Genomic DNA, 18,598 nt, shown 5'->3' with positions numbered 1-18,598 from the left:
TTTAATTACTCGGTGAGTTGAGAATATAAGCAGATATACTTTAACTTATAAACAGAGCGATGATTTAACATCATATAAGAATAGGAGAATTTTCGTGTTTAAATGAATATTGATACTCATTTGTCGAATCTCGTCTCGTCTCGTGCTAATCTCGTAATCGTAGATAGCAACAAAGTTATACGTGACCGAGCTACAAAAGAAAGTGGAAGAAAAGTTGCACAAGGTAAACATCAACTTACCAATCTTTTGTATAATACAAAAGTTTGGAATAAAATAGTGAAACAACAAAATGTGTGGAACAGATGATAGAAGAGGAAGAGGTTCGGTTGATGAGAAAGGAGATGATTCCAAGAGCTCAGCTCATGCCCTACTTTGATAGACCCTACTTTCCACAAAGGTAGTGCACAAAAAGTTAATATAAAAAAAAAACGCTTTAACGGGTACTTCTCGTTCAAGATTTATGATGTTCGTACTTAAAAATACGTAAAAAGTACTTATAGAGTGCTTTGAATGAAGTTCGTATAGCTAAAATACATTAACTTTAAAAGTTGACCTTAAAAGAAACACCTACGTTCCACTCCCAAACGTCATTCATGAAAACAATATGTCGTGGTTGTATCACATGCAGATCAAACCGACCTTTGACAATCCCGAGAGAGCCAAGTTTCTTGATGAACAAGGAGCAATGGAGCTGCAACGGTGACAGTGAAGTTTACAGCTTTCAGAGACAAGCTTTGAAACCAATCAAATAAACTTATATCATTCGTAAAACCATGTGTTTATGATTGTGTTTGTATAATTTAGTCATAGATAAAGGAGAGAGAGTGATGTTTTTGATGTAGAGAGAAGCATTTTCGCTTCGTGACTTGTTCTTTCAAATTCGTCCAAATAAAATGAAACTATCAATCTTTAAAACGATAATCAATGTCTTCTACGCTCGAGTTAGCTACACTCTGCTTACGACAAAAATACAAGTAACGAATGTCAAACGTGGAAGCTTTTTGATTTCTTTTTTGGTAGATGGTCTATATCTGTTTTCTTCTTAGGGGAACTTTTGTGTGTAAATATATTGCCTTTTTGGTTTTTTAGCCTTTTCCTTTTCTTTTGGATAATCCTCCACATTTGCAAAGGCAATTATCCATCAATTGTCCAACTATCCACCACACTGATACTCATAAACGGAGTCGGGTTGAGTTTAAAAAGTTCATCGATCCGAATTCGATGGGATCAAATTTTGAAGTTTATTTAACCCAAATTGATTTTAGAACATTATATAAATGAACCCGACTTACCATTTTTTTATAAGTATATCGTATGATACTATATGGTTGATATACTATGCATATGTAAAGTATATTATAATTATACAATGACTAATCCATAGTTTTGGTTTGGAGACTTCATGTATATACATTAAAAGTTAATAATATGTCTTAATCATGCCAAAAAAACATTATACCATCCGTGTTCGAATTTATGGATATTTCATTGTATTTTTCAATTCTAAAATATTAGTATTAAGATTTTAAGTTACATTTAGCTACAAAACTGAGTGGAGTATATATACTTAACTTGCATCTAGAAAACTTAACAAATGAGTGGAGTATATATACTTAACTTGTATCTAGAAAACTTAACAAATGAGTGGAGTATATATACTTAACTTGTATCTAGAGTCGTTCAAGTTTTAATCAAGCTATCTCAAGTAGATTCGAATCACGAGTTTAATTTGTTTTGTAATAGAAAACGAACATCGCTAAGCTGAAAATTTCTGAGTTGGTCATGATCAAATTGCGTTTCATAAACAGTAACATTCTAATTAGGACTACACAAAGTATGGATGCAAAGTTCCAGGAAGAACACAAAATAACTTCAACCTGAAACCTTACTGTTCAGTTGTTCCATCCAATCAAAGCCCACACTGACCTTTTCGCTGCATTTTCTGCAGGGAAGGGCTCTGCCATGGCGGTGAGAGGCAGGAGCTCGACCAAGCGATCATGGAGGCAAATGCTGAAAACCCCACAAATTTAAACCTATAATGAATTACAGTGAACAAGTTTCAAACTGCTTGACCCCCATTTTCGTTCATGTCAATTTAAGATGCACCATCAGAAGAACAGTGATTCATAGATTAGAAGCAACATTCAAGCTTTTCCATCCATAACAAGCACAGAATTTAATGAACATACATACATTACAACCTTCTAAAACTCATCATCCCCACAAACAAAAATTCGGGGATTAAATGGAGCCTTACAACACGAAGCCTTTCAAGTACTCAGGATCGCGCTTAGCTTTCTCCTGAAACTTCTTGAACCATCTGTCCAAGATATCCATTGGCACAACCAACTTCGAACCATCAACACCGCAGAAAGATTGCATGAAATTGAACAGATTCTCACCAACTTTTAGGGCTAGACGCTCGATTCTTTTTCCGGCTGTGACATCAAGCGATTGCAGGGAAGCCAAATCCTCGACGGAGACTCCAATTTTAGCCGAGATAGGAGCCGAATCGGCCGCTATGAGTTGCATCTGACCACCAGGCTCCGGCCATGGAAGAGATAGCACCGCCGAGGGCCTGGCTAGGGTTACGGCACCGCAGAAGAGAAACTGAGATCCAGGGGACTGAATATACACAGCTAGGGCTTTATCGGGTGGAAGAGTGAAATTATTCAACAAGAATATGCACATTTCACGAATCTGATCATAGGCTTCACCTAATAAGATGATTATGGATTCGGATCATGATTTCGAAATGAAAATCGAAACAGAGCAATCTAAGAGAACAGAAATGGAACACAATACGTTAGAGAACATACCGACAAATGTGTTCATGTCAAGAACCCAATGGAAAGTGTCGATTTGAGAGAAGGCTGAAATGTCCATCGGAAAGCTTCGATTGGGAAAGACGACTCCGAACATCTTCGATTTCTCTAGCGGTGTGGTTGAGGGATGAAATTGATGGAAATTCGGGAAGTGAGATGCTCCGATGGAGCGGTCGGCTGGATATGAAACGGCATAGATCGGTTAGGGTGGCGCATTCCAGAAGAATCTAGAAGGATTCAGAGGTTGGGTCCAATGGCCTCCATGGAACTGGTGGTGGACTCTCATTTCTTCTGTATGTTTCAAGAGTTTTCTTAAAGGTACTGTTTTTAGGGCATTTTTGCACAGATGGCCCAATTCTGCCTATTGTCTATTGTAACGCACACTTCTTAGTGCATAATTTTGAGGTGAAATGTTATATCGCACTCGTGAGCATTCACGGTAGCGATTCTAAAGGCAACTCGAGATTTTCTTGCTTTCGTTCGACATTTCTCTTGTTAGTCTTCTAAAATTGACCATAACAATGAGATGAAGAGACAAAAGAACACACGAATTGGAACATACCAAAGTGAAATTTGAGTTAGAGCCACCAGATCAGGAGAGGAAAAAGAAATTTGAGTCAAAAGCTCGTACTCATGATCCCACGATTAATCAACAAATAATCTTATGACCCCACGACCCCACCTTCTAGTCCAGTCCTACGATGAATCAACAAAAAACTTAACTATAAGATGTAACAAAAATGAAGTAAAGTCAAAGCCCAACATTTTTCTCTTCAATGCTTAAACCCAAACAAGGAATAAATTATTGGTAACCTAAGGAGCATTGTGCACAATCTATATTTAATAATCATTAGGAGAAGAAAATTTTCCAAAAAAATGACTAACATTCATAAAAAATGATTCAATTTCATTTAAATATGAGTAAAATCTTAGACGAGTTGCTTGATATAATAATTATCTAAACACGTTGATAATCAAAGTCCTATCAAGTTATTAGCGATGTGGTGTGGCTGTAACTGTTGAGGATTATTGGGAGTGAGTCCCACGGGATTATTGGGAGTGAGTCCCACGGGATTATTGGGAGTGAGTCCCACGGGATTATTGGGAGTGAGTCCCACGTTCGTTAATGTAGTGGAAGATCATGGGTTTATAAGATTAGATGTAAGACCTCACAATGGCTTTAGAGGCAATTACTTATCTCTCTTTCATGAAAAGACATTAGAGAAACTACTCGTGAGTGTATATCTCACAATGGCTTTAGAGGCTCTCCAACCGATGTAAGACCTCACAGTATATCTCACAATGGTTTTAGAGGCTCTCCAACCGATGTAAGACCTCACAATGGCAGCATTAGAGAAAGAAACTACTCGTGAGTGTATTTCAAATGATCAACACGTCCTTGCTTTCTAATATTGGTTGGGACTATACATATACATATATATGTAGTGTGTCTACATATGATTAAAGTTTCTCTACAAGTATAATATTCCTCTAAATATGATTAAATTTCACATTTCCACATAACATAACCAATCAAAAATTCAATTTCTTAATTGATTGAGTGTATTTTTTCCCCCAATTTTTGTACCAAGTCAACTTTCAGAGAGTCCAATACCTCCTCCTCCCTCTTTCTCCAATGTAACAAAACAACAAACTCTCCGATCAAATTCAGACTCCCCCTCTTCTCTCCTCTGTTCTTCAATGGATCATTCCCCAATTCCCTCCTTCCTTCTGCTCTTTTCCTTTTCCCTTCTCTTCCTCGTCTTTGGGAATCCATTTGATTCCTGCAGCAATCGCTTCAACTGCGGCAATATCACCGACGTCGCCTTCCCCTTCTGGGGCAACCAAAGGCCGGCAGACTGCGGCCATCCGGCGCTGAAATTGACCTGCGAAGGAGGAAATACGACGATCGTAATAAAGGAGATCAAATACCAGATTCTAAAATTCAGCAGCGTAAACGATTCCCTAAGGCTCACCATCGCCAGAGACGATTACATGGACGATCTCTGCCCTAACAAATTCATCAACACCACAATCGATTACAATCTCTTCGATACGATTCCTAATTATCGAAACATTACCTTGCTCTATTGCTCCACCTCTCCAGTTGCCGGACAATTTACCTGTCCTGATTATGAATTCGGCCTCATTCAATTGAATCCCGTCGCTTCTAGTCTCTGTAATGTGAGCGTAATCGTGCCGGTTTCCTTAGATTCTTTCCCGCAGGTGAGCGATTTGGTGAACTCTTCTGAGATATTGAAGGCCATTAAAGAGGGATTTGAGGTGAGATTGAAGAAGGATAGCGGCGGATGTGGAATTTGTGAAGAGTCCAACGGCGTTTGCGGTTACGATTGGAGTTTGAATCAGACGACTTGCTATTGTCGCCACGGTGCTTATAATGATAACGGAGCTTGTCAGAGTACGCCGGCCGGTGGAAGTCCGTCGTCTTCTCCAGGTACGCAGCCCTAATTCGAATCCTTTGACTGGATCTTCCTCAACCGGATTTTGCTCTGTCTGACCTTTTCGCCTTCAACTTCCCAATAAATACTCCGCCGGCCAGAAAATTAAAAAAAAAAAAATTAAAAAAATGGGGATTTAAAATAAAATAAAATAAAACAAAACGTATATTCATTTTAATTAATTTTTGTTTTTTTCTTTAAGAATATTAGCTTAATTTATCTTTTTTTAGGTTTACTAAAATTTTAAATTAATTACTTTTTTTTATTTAATAAAAAAATATCATCCCATTTTATGGAAATTAAATATTCTATAGGAATTTCCTAAATATATCTAATTATTGTAAATTAGTAATATTTTTACTAATACTTTATAATAATTAAATATATATTAATATAGAGTTAGGGAGGTATCAACAAATATAAGCAAAATATTTCATCTTATAAAATTATTTCATTTTTGTTAAATTAAAAAATATATAATATTAAGAATTACTATTATTTTTAAGTATATTATAAACACATTTATTAAATTAGGTTTTATCTTCTTCTTGTAACAACTCAAATCCACCTCGTTTTAACCGGTTACGCATTTTCTGTTAGTGAGATGTTTCTATACTTTTATAAAAAATTATAAAAAATGTTATGTTTCCCTTTCCAAGAGATGATCTTTATTATATTTTTCAGACACTTATATAAGTTTAAACTGATTAAGTTCGGATGTTGTGCCATAGGTGGGAGTGATGACTCCAACAACACATCCCTGATTATAGGTATGAATTGCTTGTTACACATGTGTGTGTGTGTACATGAACTTGAAGATGAACTGATGTTAGTTTTCATGTCCAGGCCTTTCTGTTGGAGGGGCAGCTGTATTAGGCTTGTGCTTGGGATGCTGTGTCTTCTGCATTAAACGACGAAAGAAAACGCATGTCCTGAAGTTGAAAACCCAAGATCTTCCTTCGCCTCCTTCAAGCGCAGGCACTCTGGCTCCCTCCACGTTTCGTTCTAATAGTACTCTGTCTTATCCTTATGCTAGATCTGATCATGGGAATGGGAGCTCCTATCCTTATGCTAGATCTGATCATGGGAATGGGAGCTCCTACTTTGGAGCTCAGCTCTTCACCTATGCCGAACTTGAGGAAGCTACTCATAATTTTGACCCTTCTAGGGAGCTTGGAGATGGAGGCTATGGCACTGTTTACTCTGGTGAGGACATGTTTGTATTGTTTATGCTCTTAACAGCTTTAGTTTGAATGATTCATTGTTATTGTAACGTTTCAAGTCCATGTTAGCCGATATTGTTCTCTTGGAGTTTTCTTTTTCTGACTTCCTTCAAGATTTTTAGAGAGAGGTTTCCACGCTCTTATAAAGGATGTTTTGTTTTCCTCTCTAACCAATGTGGGATCTCACAATCCACTCCCCTTCAGGGCCTAGCGTCCTCGCTGGCACTCGTACCATTCTCCAATCGATGTGGGACCCCCCAATTCGCTCCCCCTTTGAAGCCTAGCGTCCTTGCCGACACACTGCCTCATGTCTACCCCTCTTTGGGGCTTAGCCTCCTCGCTGACACATCGTATGGTGTCTGGCTCTGATACTATTTGTAACAACCCAAGTCCACCGTTAGTAGATATTGTCTTCTTTGGACTTTCCCTTTCGGGCTTCTCTCATGATTTTTAAAATGCTTCTACTAGGGAGAGGTTTTCACACCTTTGTAAAGGATGTTTCATTCTTCTTCCAAGCCAACATGAGATCTCACAATCAATCTCCTTTCAGAGCCCAGCGTCTCGCTGGCACTCATTCCATTCTCCAATTGATGTGGGACCCCCCAATTCACCTCCCTTTGTCGCCCAACATCCTTACTAGCACACTTTCTTGTGTCCACCCCCTTTCGGGGCTTACCCTCTTCGCTGACATATCGCCCAATATTTGGCTCTGATACTATTTTTAACGGCTCAAGCCTATTCCTAGCAGATATTGTCCTCTTTCGGCTTTCCCTTTTGAACTTCCCTCGAGGTTTTTAAAACGCGTCTGCTAGGGAGAAGTTTTCACACACTTATAAAGGATGTTTCGTTCTACTCCTCAACCGATGTGGAATCTCACAGTTACGTTACTTAATATATTTGTTTGATTGTTTATCAGGAACGCTCAAGGATGGACGGATCGTTGCAGTGAAGTGCTTATACGAAAACAATAGTAAACGAGTCGAGCAGTTCATGAATGAAATCGAGATTCTATCACAATTGCAACACCCGAACCTCGTGAAGCTATACGGATGCACGTCAAGACATAGTCAGGAACTTATCCTAGTCTATGAATACATTCCTAATGGAACAGTAGCAGACCATCTACATGGAAAACGAGCAAATTCAGGTCTGCTAAGTTGGTCAGTTCGGCTGAAGATTGCTATAGAGACTGCCAATGCACTAGCTTACCTCCACCGCAAAGACATCATTCATCGCGACGTCAAAACCAACAACATTCTCCTAGACAACAACTTCAAAGTAAAAGTGGCGGATTTCGGCCTCTCACGGTTATTCCCCCTCCATGTCACTCATGTTTCAACTGCTCCACAAGGAACACCCGGCTACGTTGATCCTGAGTATTACCAATGCTACCAAGTTACCGACAAGAGCGACGTGTATAGCTTCGGAGTCGTTTTGATCGAGCTTATATCGTCGTTGCAAGCAGTCGACACCAACAGGAACAGAAATGATATCAATTTGGCGAACATGGGCATAGATAGAATCAAAAAACATGCTTTACATGATTTGGTAGATCCAGAGCTTGGGTTTGAGAGGGATTATGCAGTAAGGTGTATGATAACATCAGTGGCAGAGTTGGCGGTGCAATGTCTTCAACAATCACGGGATGTGCGGCCTTCCATGGACGAAGTACTGGAAGTTCTAAGAGAGATAGAACATGAAGAACTGGCTGCTCGCAAAGCAGAGGTGTTGGATATAGGGGGGTCTGATAACGTGCGGCTTTTAAGGAATGCATCATCTCTGCTTTCGCCAGATTCTGGAGCAGTAACAGATAAATGGGTTACCACATTTTTCTCTTGATTCTTTGCTTTACTCTTTGTTTTTGGCTTAGAATTGTCTCTAAGAGCTCCTTTTATTTTGATGAACAGATGAAGGGTTTGAACAGAACAGCTTAATATCACCAGAAAACAGCCATTTTTGGCTTACTTTTTGTAACTATTCAAGAGAAAGAAGCTGAAGGACAGATTGCAGATGCTGAAAAAGGGTGTTTCTGATGGAAATTAGCTCGTTTTCGTATACCTGTAAATGATTTGATAGTTTTCTTGCACATAGATTCAGATCTTCCCATCACTCATGATAGAAAATAACAGAGAATCATCCATATAGTTCGTTAGTGTACTGAGCTTTTTCTCTGTAAATTTTGGTGTTAATAAAAGATATACTTTCTTATACTGAGTTTGTGTTCTGTCTATGAATTTATAAGTCTAATTTTCAAATACATATGTATATATACGGTGGGGTAGAGACGAGAACAAGAAATATAATCTTTATTCTTCGCTTCCTCATCATTTTTCCGCTTGAGCGGAGATTCTTAGAACCTATGAAAGTTCATTGTGAAATTTCACATTGGTTGGAAAGGAAAACAAAACTTCTCCCTAATAAACGCTTTTTAAGACTGTGAAAAGACTGTGAGGTTGATAGATACGAACCAACCAAAACGGACAATATCTGCTACTAGTGGTGAGTTTGGATGGTTACAAATGGTATAAGCGCTAGTGAAAATGCTAGGCTCACAAAGAGGTAGATTATGAAATCCCACATCAGTTTGAGCCAAAAATTGGGAGGTGCCCACAAGGAGGTAGATTGAGAAATCCCACATAGGTTGAGCCAAAAATCGAGAGGTGTGCCAGCGAGAAGCTAGGCCCACAATGAGGTAGATTGTGAAATCTCACATCGATTGGAGCAAAAGATCGAGAGGTGTGCAAGCAAGAAGCTAGGCCCACAAGAGAGGAGAAATACTTAACCGACCAAAGTTCACAATAATATCTGCCAACTATAGACTCAATTAAATTTAAATTTAGTAATTGAATAAAATTATTTTACTGAACAAATTCATTAAATTGGTTTTTTTTTTTTTTTCTTAAACTTCAAATTTTTTATCTACTAAATCCATAAAATTTTAAATTTAAATTTGTTAATAATTGATAAAAAAAATTTAATAATTTATAAACTTATTTGATACAAGAACCTTTTAAATAACTTAATTTTTTAAAGGATATTCTGATTTAAATAAATAAAGGATTTAAATAAAAATGTTATTCATTTATAAAAGTCAAAAAGTCAAATACCTACAAATTGTCTATAAATTTACCACTACGATTAATTAATATGCATAATAAATATTAAAAATAATATAACATAGTAATTCGAATAATTACTTTTTAACATAAATATATATTTTTATGAATATATGAAAATTTTAACAAATATTTAAATATGAATATGGACAAAAATGTTGTTAAAATATCAATGACTAGAAATATTTATTATTCACATTAATGATAAAGTCGATGTCAAGTCTATATACATACATAACATTTAAATAAAAAATGTAATATGATATCATAAATATATTTTTATTTAATGAAAAATAATAAATTACGATAGTCAACATCAATTATCCTAAAAATAATAATGGAAATGATAAAAAAGAAAAAGGAAATTACTTTTTGGTCCCCACAACTCCACTTCTATATGTCTACCACCAACCAATAGAAATGTGGGGAATGTCCACCCTAATGCCACCTCAATATTGTTTTCTTTTATTATTATTATTTATTATATGTTAATCCTAATAATAATATCTAATTTAATTTTTTATTTATTAAAGTTTATTAAAAAAAAAAAAAGTAGGGCCCAGAGAGAAAACGGGTGGAGGATAAGTGGGCCCGCACCTATTCCGTTAAGATAACGATAACGAGATAACGAGATACCGTGAATCTTAATAGAGATGCGATGTACTAAATAATATCTCGGTCTAGTCGCTGACCAAGTTTTTTTTTTTTAAACTTCAACATGTACTGATTTTCCCTCCACGCGCCGTCGTATATCTTTACGCGCCACTACGCCTTCTCTCTTTTTTGTCATCTTACTTTTCCGACTCTCTTTCTGTCCACTTTGGCTCCACTGTTCCTCTTTTTTTGGATTAGTGGAAACCAAATTCCAAATTCCAAATTCCAAATTCCACCTTCATCTCCAACTCTTCTTTCCCTTTCTCCGTGATTTTTCAGAGCTAAACCTTAAGGATCTGAATTGGGTTTTTCATTTCGCTTCGGATTTCTTAAAGGGGTGGCGGTTATTGGCGGCTTTCTTTATGATTCCGCGGCCTCTGATGAGAAGAAGAGCAAAATGGGGGGAGTCACTTCTTCAATCGCCGCTAAATTCGCCTTCTTCCCGCCCACTCCGCCGTCTTACACTGTAGTTGCGGATGAATCCCACGATGGTCGTCTTTACATTCCTGAGATTCCGAGACGTGACGATGTTGATGTTCTTCGTCTTCGAACTCGTCGAGGGAATGATATTGTGGCTGTTCATGTTAAACACCCCAAAGCTTCTGGTACTCTGCTTTATTCCCATGGAAATGCTGCTGATTTGGGGCAGATGTTTGAGCTTTTCGTTGAATTGAGCGTTCGGCTTCGTGTTAATCTTATGGGGTAATTTTCCCTTTTCTTTTTATGCTTGTTCGTTGAAATTAGTTGCACCTAGGGCATTCCACCCCCCGCTAATTTCTGCTAGTTCCAATGTGGGTACTGCTTAATTTAGTAGATTTGTCGTTACTTCGTTGAGGAATCTTTCTCCCTTTCTTAATTTGGAAGTGGTATAGTTCANTTATGCTTGTTCGTTGAAATTAGTTGCACCTAGGGCATTCCACCCCCCGCTAATTTCTGCTAGTTCCCATGTGGGTAGTGCTTAATTTAGTAGATTTGTCGTTACTTCGTTCAGGAATCTTTCTCCCTTTCTTAATTTGGAAGTGGTATAGTTCATTTATAGTGGGGATTTCAAAAACTTCAACTCCAGTTCAAATAAGAACGAAATGGTTCTCTACAAAGGCGGCATGAACATATTTGCAAAGTTCATTCGGAAGTTACTGAGCTACATTTGGAGTATTTGGATGAGAACTGTGAGTATGTGTTTAGTTGTACTAGCTAAGGGGGATGGATTACAACTCATTTCTTATCTGCTTGACTTGATCATTTTNAGTTTAGTTGTACTAGCTAAGGGGCATGGATTACAACTCATTTCTTATCTGCTTGACTTGATCATTTTATACAATGGATAAGTTTATGATGGAGGAGTTTGAATGCTGTAAGGCAGTGTTTTGCAAAGGAGATTTGCTACAAATCTTTTGGAGCTTTTGGGAATGATACAGCAGTGTTTTGCAAAGGAGATTTGCTACAAATCTTTTGGAGCTTTTGGGAATGATATTGCTTACTATTTGCAAATTGGTTTATCAACCTTTACTTGTATTTTATGCAGGTATGATTATTCTGGCTATGGGCAATCAACTGGAAAGGTAGTGTACCTTTTCCTATCCTTTTCTAGTTTGTAAAATATATGTATATTCGTGTTACAAGTTTTGGTGCTCGTTTATATTAGGGTATGCATTTGTGTGCATATTAGCCAGCAAAGTCCAAATGTTTTTACCCCTCCTGAGGGAGTATCACCTTGATTCAGTCAGTGCCAAGTCAGATTCCTATCATTTCCTCTCTCTGTTTAAAATCCCAATTTTGGTGCATAAAAACATTAAGAGCCTTCTGAGGAACCTTTTGTGGGAAGAAGTTGAGGAGGGTGGGGGATCACACATGGTAAGGTGGGAGGTCTTTTTTGAAGCTGATGGAGGCTTAGGCATTGGTAACATAACATGAAACTTCGAAATGAGGCTTTGCTGGCAAAATAATTGTGCTTGTTCTTCAGGGAATCTAATGCTTTGGACCGTTACTTTGTGCTTTCCTTGTTGGCTCCGTTGGGGATAGGTTTGATATTTATTTTTAGGAGGATAGGTGGGTGGCTGATAAGCCTCTTTGTGAGTTGTCCCCGCAGCTTTGTCACTTATTTGAGAGGAGGTTGCATTCGTTCCAATGCTTTATTGTCCTCTTACTCATGAGTCTTTGGAGGTGATGGGCTCGTTCTAATGTTTCTTATAGGAGGGGTTTTCTAAGGAGCGAGGTTGTTCGGGTTGAGCCTAACCCACTGGAGGGCTTNCATGAGTCTTTGGAGGTGATGGGCTCGTTCTAATGTTTCTTATAGGAGGGGTTTTCTAGGGAGCGAGGTTGTTCGGGTTGAGCCTAACCCACTGGAGGGCTTCTCATGTTGGTCGTTATTTCTCATCCCTTATTCCCCTTCTCCCATCTTGAGGGCCTCAACTTTTTCCTCTCTTTGGAGGGGAAGATGAATACTTAGGATTGTAGCTCGCGGCATGCGTCCTTGGTGTTGCGTCTGCATTGATGTGTCCTTTGCAGACAATATGAGGGGGATCTTGATCTACTTCTTCAAAAGATATCGACTCCACAAAGGAGAGAAATCTGCTGATAACAGAAGTTGCGAAGGAGAAATAAATGCATCGCATTCTCGGGCCCAATTGCTGTTTTTGTTTCTGTATATTTATCCACTAGGTCAGTCTGGTTGGTTCTTTGTGCCTAGTTTTGGTGTAGCAGCTATATTTCGATTCATCCTCTTTTTCCAAGGATTTCATAATTGGACATTGAACCCATTTCATATGATGGGAGTTGCGGGTGTATTGGGCGCTGCTCTGCTATGCGCGAAGTAGAAATAAATGCATCGTAATTCAAGTAAATATCTGGTAAAGAAAAAATATCAAACAGCTTGAGTGTGAGAACCATGAAGATGCTTTCATTCTCGTGGAATCCAACGAGTCAAACCAAGGAAGTTTCAACTCCAAAGAAGGTCTGGCGATAGCCAAGGAATCCAACACTACAATGAAGATGAGAACCCGAAAAATATATGTTTAAATTTAAAGCATTATACCTGTGTATATGACTTTGCTTTGGCTTAGGTTATTTACTGAGATTGTCGTTTTGATGACTGCTGAGTTTTGCCCTTCAATAATCCTTGGTAACATCTTATACAACTTTCTTTTGATAGCCAACTGAATGTAACACATATGCCGACATTGATGCTGCATATAAATGCCTCAAGGAGAAGTATGGGGTAAATGATGAACAACTAATATTATATGGTCAATCTGTTGGCAGCGGCCCTACACTTGATCTTGCGTCTCGATTATCGAACTTGAGAGGTGTAGTTTTACATAGCCCAATCCTATCTGGACTGAGGGTATTATACCCTGTCAAACGGACTNTTATCTGGGCTGAGGGTATTATACCCTGTCAAACGGACTTATTGGTTTGATANCTATCTGGACTGAGGGTATTATACCCTGTCAAACGGACTTATTGGTTTGATATCTACAAGGTATGTCACACTACTTTGTTATCACTCGTTTAGTTCATATGATATCTTATGGCTCTGCTTCCTTGTTCAGAACATCGACAAGATTGGTTTGGTGAACTGTCCTGTTTTAATCATACATGTAAGTGAACTGTCCTCTCTTTTAAACATCTCATCTCTCTCATGTACGTATAGAACTGAGCATGATTACAAAGGTTAAATCTATGTATACGAGATTAGAAGCAATCATGTAACTTGAATTTATAGGACACATCAAAGAAGAATAGAACACAAACATGAGACACGGCTAATCAAGGGGCTGATCATGATATAAATAAGGAATACTATCTCCATTAGAACGAGGCCTTTGTAATCCAAAAGCAAAACCGTGAGAGTTTATGCTCAAAGTGGATAATATGATATCATTGTGGAAGTTCGTGATTCCTAACATAGTGACTTCATTTATTGTTTTGGAAGTGTTTGACACCTCGAACTCGTATCCAATTTGTACATTTTGTTAACAAGTGTTGAGCATGTAACGCGGGTCTAGAGACTAAAGAGTTTGTAGTTCATAGCTTCACATGAATAGAACTTTATCAGGGGATGCAAGCAATCAATCTAACATTATTTAGGTGGTCTTGGGGATAAGGGGGTTGCAACAGGGCTGCACATAGCTTTCATATAGGGCCCATATTCTTGATTGTGCAATATCTTTTCTTATCAAATAATTTTGTTAACCATCCCATCTCCACTGCAATGGTCACAGACTTAATGGTTTCAAATAATAGGCAGAAAGAATAGACTACTAACCTAATGTGTTTGTCTAGCAGGGGACAGCTGATGAAGTTGTTGATTGGTCCCATGGAAAGCAGCTCTGGGATCTTTGCAACCAAAAATATGAACCTCTATGGGTAAGTGGAGGTGGGCACTGCAATCTTGAGCTCTACCCTGAGTTCATCAAACATTTAAAGAAATTTGTACAGTCACTGGGAAAATCAAAAGCATCAACAAATGCTTCTGAGAAAGCTGAAGTAGAAATCGACGGTCAGAAAAAACCATCCGAAACTGGGCCTTCAGATACGTTCGAATTGGCTGCTGATCTTCCAGAAGTTTCCCGGAACAGTTTAGATAGTCGGCTTGAGAAGTCCAAAAAAGTAAACAAGCCTGAGAAATCTCGAATGAGCACCGATCGTGTTGATAGGTTTAGGAAACGAAAGGGGCTTGTTTGGTAATCAATTACATTGAAATTCATCTCAAAATAAGCTATAAACTGTGTCCCCTTCCTTCTACATTGATGCATCCATTCTACCAGCAATGTACCAATTGTGTGTGATTCTGTTTTTGTTTTCCCTTTTTCACCTTTATGTATTTTCTTTTCATTTATATTCCTTTTGTACAAACAGAAACTAGATAAGAGCAAAAGCTTTGCAGTTTTTGCTGATCTTGAGGCTGAAATGTTGATGTACCATGATGAACAGTTCAATTCCCTGTTGCTAACTTTAAGCATTTCCTTTCGTAGTTGAGATGTTTTGGGAGGTGGGGTCGACTTATTTTTGTTGCAATCAAAGTGAATGAATACCTTTTATTATTGAAGGATGAACAATGGCAGCTCTAGACTGTTATGGACATTGCCTATTGCTTTGAAAAGTAAGGAGATGCATATTGAAATGGGATAAAAAGTAAAAGAAAAAGCAAGTTGTCAATGTCTCTCATTCCAACTTGCTTTTGGTAGTGCTTCGTTTCTCTCTTGCAATGTAGAAACAGGTACAACGCCTGAAACACTTGTTCGATGAAGCTATCATCTCGACTAATTGTATGGGGCAACTGTCTGGCTTTACTACATTTGGCTGTCAAGGTAATTCGTAAGATGTTAAATTTGACGATGGTGTACAGACATGACCAACTTGATTTACATTGAACACAAAGAATCAACAAAAGCTATAAATGTGTTGAAGCAACCGATCACGACAACTTGTGTTGTGTATCCATTGGGTCAAGAAGTGTCCCGAACATCCAATCCATCCATATGGAGTAATGGCCATAATTGTAGCGGTATCTTGTATGATGAAGGGTGTGGTAGCCAGCACCCATGACTGGCCACATTTGTGCGTGGATGCAATCGTGAATGTTTGTTGTCCATACCACCTCAAAAAACAGCAGCATGATATGTGTTCTAAAATGGATTGGAATGAGAAACAGAGCGAACAAGTGAGGTATTGCCTGCAATATCCCATCCACTGGGTGAAATGCTAGTCCTGTCATACAAACAGACCATTTATCACATAATTTTCCATTAATGAGAAACAACCAAAGAACTTTTTCATTCTAAGAGAACAATATCTATATTTCTCTAATCAACTCAAGCTGCACAGATTCTGAAGTTTCTGTCAAAATGAAGCAATGCATTCGATATAAAACTTGCAGTCTTTGTCGCTAAAACGAGCTCTATTTAGTCGATATAAGGAAGAGTTTTCTGCTAAGATAAATGCCAAAATGATATAAGAAGAGCACATCAAAAGTCAAGTTCGTGTGACTCGAGTAAGTCCTATGGAGGCGAGTAGCCACTCCTGATGTTCACGATAGATCAATATCGTTTTCAATTGGCATTTTTCAAAAACTCATGTGGTTTTAAGGAAACAAAATGTGAGATCTCACATTGGTCGGGAGAGGGAAACGAAACATTCCTTACAAGGGTGTGGAAACCTCTCCCTAGCAAACACGTTTTAAAACCGAAACCCAGAAGGGAAAACCCAAAGAGGACAATATTTGCTGGTGATAGACTTGGGCGGTTGCAAATGGTATCAGAGAAAGTTACTGGATGGCCCCCAAGGNCTGCTAGTGATAGACTTGGGCTGTTGCAAATGGTATCAGAGAAAGTTACTGGATGGCCCCCAAGGGAGGTGGATGGTGAGAAAGTTACCGGGTGGTGTGCTAGCGAGGACGTTGAGCCCCTAAAGGAGGTGGATGGTGAGATCCCACATTGGTTGGAGAGGGAAACGAAGCATTCCTTATAAGGATGTGGAAACTTCTCCCTAGCAGACGCGTTTTGAAAAGTCCAAAATGAACTATATCTACTAGTGATAAGCTTAGGCGGTTACACAAGAGTTCTAAATTCAATACCTACTACTGTCCTAACAGTTAACAACAGCAACTTAATGCTAAGCATATATTTTCCTTCTGTTAGTATGGGTTAGTTTTTTTGTAAGAGATCTTTTGGGAAACAGTTCCGTATCGAGATCGGTTTGTATTTCAGCTTCGTTTAACACATCTTAAGGAAATCAAACAAGAATGACATCAAAGAAGTTCATTTGACATGAATTAGATGTTGCAAAAATTGGGATAGTAAGTTAAGAAGTTACCAGCAAAGGGTGAGAGAGTAGCTTTCTTGTTGTACATATGATGCTTAGCATGAAGATACTTGTAAAGAGGCTTTACATCATGGAGTGCCCTATGCATCCAATAAATAGAAAACTCTACAAACGTAAGATAAGTAGTTACATGGAAGGCATAGGCAAGCCATCCCACATCGAATACCCTCGGATAGCATCTCGTCCAATCGTGTTCTACCACGTATTCAGAAAACGTCGGAAGGACACAGTACAATGGCATGGCCTTGACTGTTGCATGAATCTGCAATAGCATCAATCTATTTGATGGAATAGAATCTGCAATCAAGTGTCCAACAGGTCAAACAATCATACAAGCATTGAGCTGTGACACATAACTTTTGGTTAGACATATATGTTCATCATGAGTAGCAGAATCATCCATTTGTAGAGCTAAACTACCCTCTTTAAGTAGCAGTTCTAATGGCTATTACAGTTCTTCTTAGAACAAAAACTTGCACAAATAAATCATAATCATGGAAAAGACCAGAACCACTAGCATCTCAGAAGGGAAAAAAACAGCCCCATCAAAGATATGTCAATTTGATCTGAATCAAAGCCTTGCAGTAGCACAAAATGAATCAAATATAGCATGCAATATCCAGAGTTGAAGGATTCAGGTCCATGAATCTGAAGAACAGTGACAGAAATTAAAAGAAATACATATCCAGATTTTCTCCAATGACAGAATTCATTGCTGAAACGAAGAACAAAATGAAATAAGAGAACCCAAATGACTAGAATTAGAACTCATAATTAGAACTCATTAATGAGGCAGTTGAGATATAGGAACAATAAAGACAAAGACCTTTAGGAACATAGACATTTCGCTTCCAGTAATAGATGAAGAAGCACCAAAGAAAGCCAGAGAAGAAGTAAATTAGGAATCCACCAATGCAGTTTCTAAGCCATGTTTGAAGAATATGAGGAAATGGGTCCAAAACAAAGTCAGGAAAAATGGTTCCCAAAACAATGCGGTTGTACAAACTAGTCTCCTCCAGAAAGAGCTCCAAATATGGCGGTCTGCCGCCCATGGCCGTCGGAATCAGCCCAACTCCGGCGAGTGGAAAAACCAGAGGAAAAACAGTGAAATCAAAGGCAGAGGAAGATAGATAGAGACTGAGTTGGAATCGAAAAGGGTGTGAGAATTTATAACCGAAAAAGTGGCTGTGCTGCTTAGATTGATGAAAGAAAGATCACTTGGTAAACACTCTGCCAATGGGTAGGACCGGACCAGACCAGCCAGACCAGCCAGACCAAACCAGAGCCGACCCTTAATTTGAAATGGATGTCCCATTTGTGTGCCTTCAAAATTCACTCGCTTAGTTCAACCTTTTTCAGCTCTTTTTTATATGGTAATTTGTGGGTTTCCTTTTTCAGGGGACTCGCTTTTGTTTTTTCGTCTTGTTTCGCTGTTGCGCCACACTGTGGGCGGCTGCCACCCATGGTCTGACCTATTACAAATTATTACTCGAAAT

At 38.4% G+C, this 18,598-nt stretch overlaps 4 protein-coding genes across 5 annotated transcripts in view; 2 read left to right on the top strand and 2 right to left on the bottom strand.

Annotated features, from left to right (window-relative positions):
• The window catches only part of LOC111789067 (LEAF RUST 10 DISEASE-RESISTANCE LOCUS RECEPTOR-LIKE PROTEIN KINASE-like 1.3), a 9,849-nt gene extending 1,132 nt beyond the window's left edge, over positions 1-8,717 (top strand). Inside the window, exons 2-6 of the mRNA XM_023669708.1 lie at positions 4,706-5,280; positions 6,016-6,054; positions 6,131-6,490; positions 7,424-8,325; positions 8,415-8,717. Of these exons, the coding sequence (XP_023525476.1) occupies positions 4,821-5,280; positions 6,016-6,054; positions 6,131-6,490; positions 7,424-8,325; positions 8,415-8,441 (1,788 nt within the window). The 5' untranslated portion in view covers positions 4,706-4,820 and the 3' untranslated portion in view covers positions 8,442-8,717. The remainder of the gene's footprint in view (positions 1-4,705; positions 5,281-6,015; positions 6,055-6,130; positions 6,491-7,423; positions 8,326-8,414) is intronic.
• LOC111789068 (protein OPI10 homolog) lies at positions 2,109-3,188 on the bottom strand. Its single transcript, XM_023669709.1, has 2 exons — positions 2,820-3,188; positions 2,109-2,717 (listed from the first exon to the last, which is right to left on the bottom strand). The coding sequence occupies exons 1-2, from the start codon at positions 2,920-2,922 to the stop codon at positions 2,254-2,256; spliced, it is 567 nt and encodes a 188-aa protein (XP_023525477.1). The 5' UTR covers positions 2,923-3,188; the 3' UTR covers positions 2,109-2,253.
• Positions 8,718-10,325: 1,608 nt separating the features above from the next.
• On the top strand, positions 10,326-15,252 carry LOC111788923 (protein ABHD17B-like). The gene is made up of 6 exons (XM_023669501.1): positions 10,326-10,979; positions 11,803-11,839; positions 13,429-13,605; positions 13,699-13,758; positions 13,829-13,876; positions 14,565-15,252. Exons 1-6 carry the CDS (start codon positions 10,675-10,677, stop codon positions 14,964-14,966), a joined length of 1,029 nt encoding a protein of 342 aa, XP_023525269.1. The 5' UTR covers positions 10,326-10,674; the 3' UTR covers positions 14,967-15,252.
• A 204-nt stretch (positions 15,253-15,456) lies between these two features.
• LOC111788924 (delta(7)-sterol-C5(6)-desaturase-like) lies at positions 15,457-18,400 on the bottom strand. Of its 2 annotated transcripts, none has more exons than XM_023669502.1 (3): positions 17,929-18,400; positions 17,094-17,399; positions 15,457-15,989 (listed from the first exon to the last, which is right to left on the bottom strand). In XM_023669502.1, the coding sequence occupies exons 1-3, from the start codon at positions 18,152-18,154 to the stop codon at positions 15,697-15,699; spliced, it is 825 nt and encodes a 274-aa protein (XP_023525270.1). In that variant the 5' UTR covers positions 18,155-18,400; the 3' UTR covers positions 15,457-15,696. The 2 variants fall into 2 exon arrangements, with proteins under 2 accessions (XP_023525270.1, XP_023525271.1); XM_023669503.1 differs by having other exon boundaries at positions 17,094-17,750; positions 17,929-18,020.
• Between the last annotated feature and the right edge of the window lie 198 nt (positions 18,401-18,598).

This window comes from Cucurbita pepo, chromosome LG02, assembly GCF_002806865.2.
Source record: "Cucurbita pepo subsp. pepo cultivar mu-cu-16 chromosome LG02, ASM280686v2, whole genome shotgun sequence".
In the NCBI taxonomy this organism is placed as follows: domain Eukaryota; kingdom Viridiplantae; phylum Streptophyta; class Magnoliopsida; order Cucurbitales; family Cucurbitaceae; genus Cucurbita; species Cucurbita pepo.
This window is presented reverse-complemented; position numbering and strand designations above follow the sequence as displayed.

Bases quoted from the DNA above. Each gene is read 5' to 3' on its own strand.
- LOC111789068 (XM_023669709.1), bottom strand. From the start codon at position 2,922: ATGTTCGGAGTCGTCTTTCCCAATCGAAGCTTTCCGATGGACATTTCA. The intron at 2,718-2,819 runs GTATGTTCTCTA...TCATCTTATTAG, and splicing joins TGACATGAACACATTTGTCG to GTGAAGCCTATGATCAGATT.
- LOC111788924 (XM_023669502.1), bottom strand. From the start codon at position 18,154: ATGGGCGGCAGACCGCCATATTTGGAGCTCTTTCTGGAGGAGACTAGT. The intron at 17,400-17,928 runs GTCTTTGTCTTT...ACTTGATTGCAG, and splicing joins AAATGTCTATGTTCCTAAAG to ATTCTATTCCATCAAATAGA. The intron at 15,990-17,093 runs GTAACTTCTTAA...TTTGTATGACAG, and splicing joins TACTCTCTCACCCTTTGCTG to GACTAGCATTTCACCCAGTG.
- LOC111788923 (XM_023669501.1), top strand. From the start codon at position 10,675: ATGGGGGGAGTCACTTCTTCAATCGCCGCTAAATTCGCCTTCTTCCCG. The intron at 11,840-13,428 runs GTAGTGTACCTT...TTCTTTTGATAG, and splicing joins ATGGGCAATCAACTGGAAAG to CCAACTGAATGTAACACATA. The intron at 13,759-13,828 runs GTATGTCACACT...TTCCTTGTTCAG, and splicing joins ATTGGTTTGATATCTACAAG to AACATCGACAAGATTGGTTT.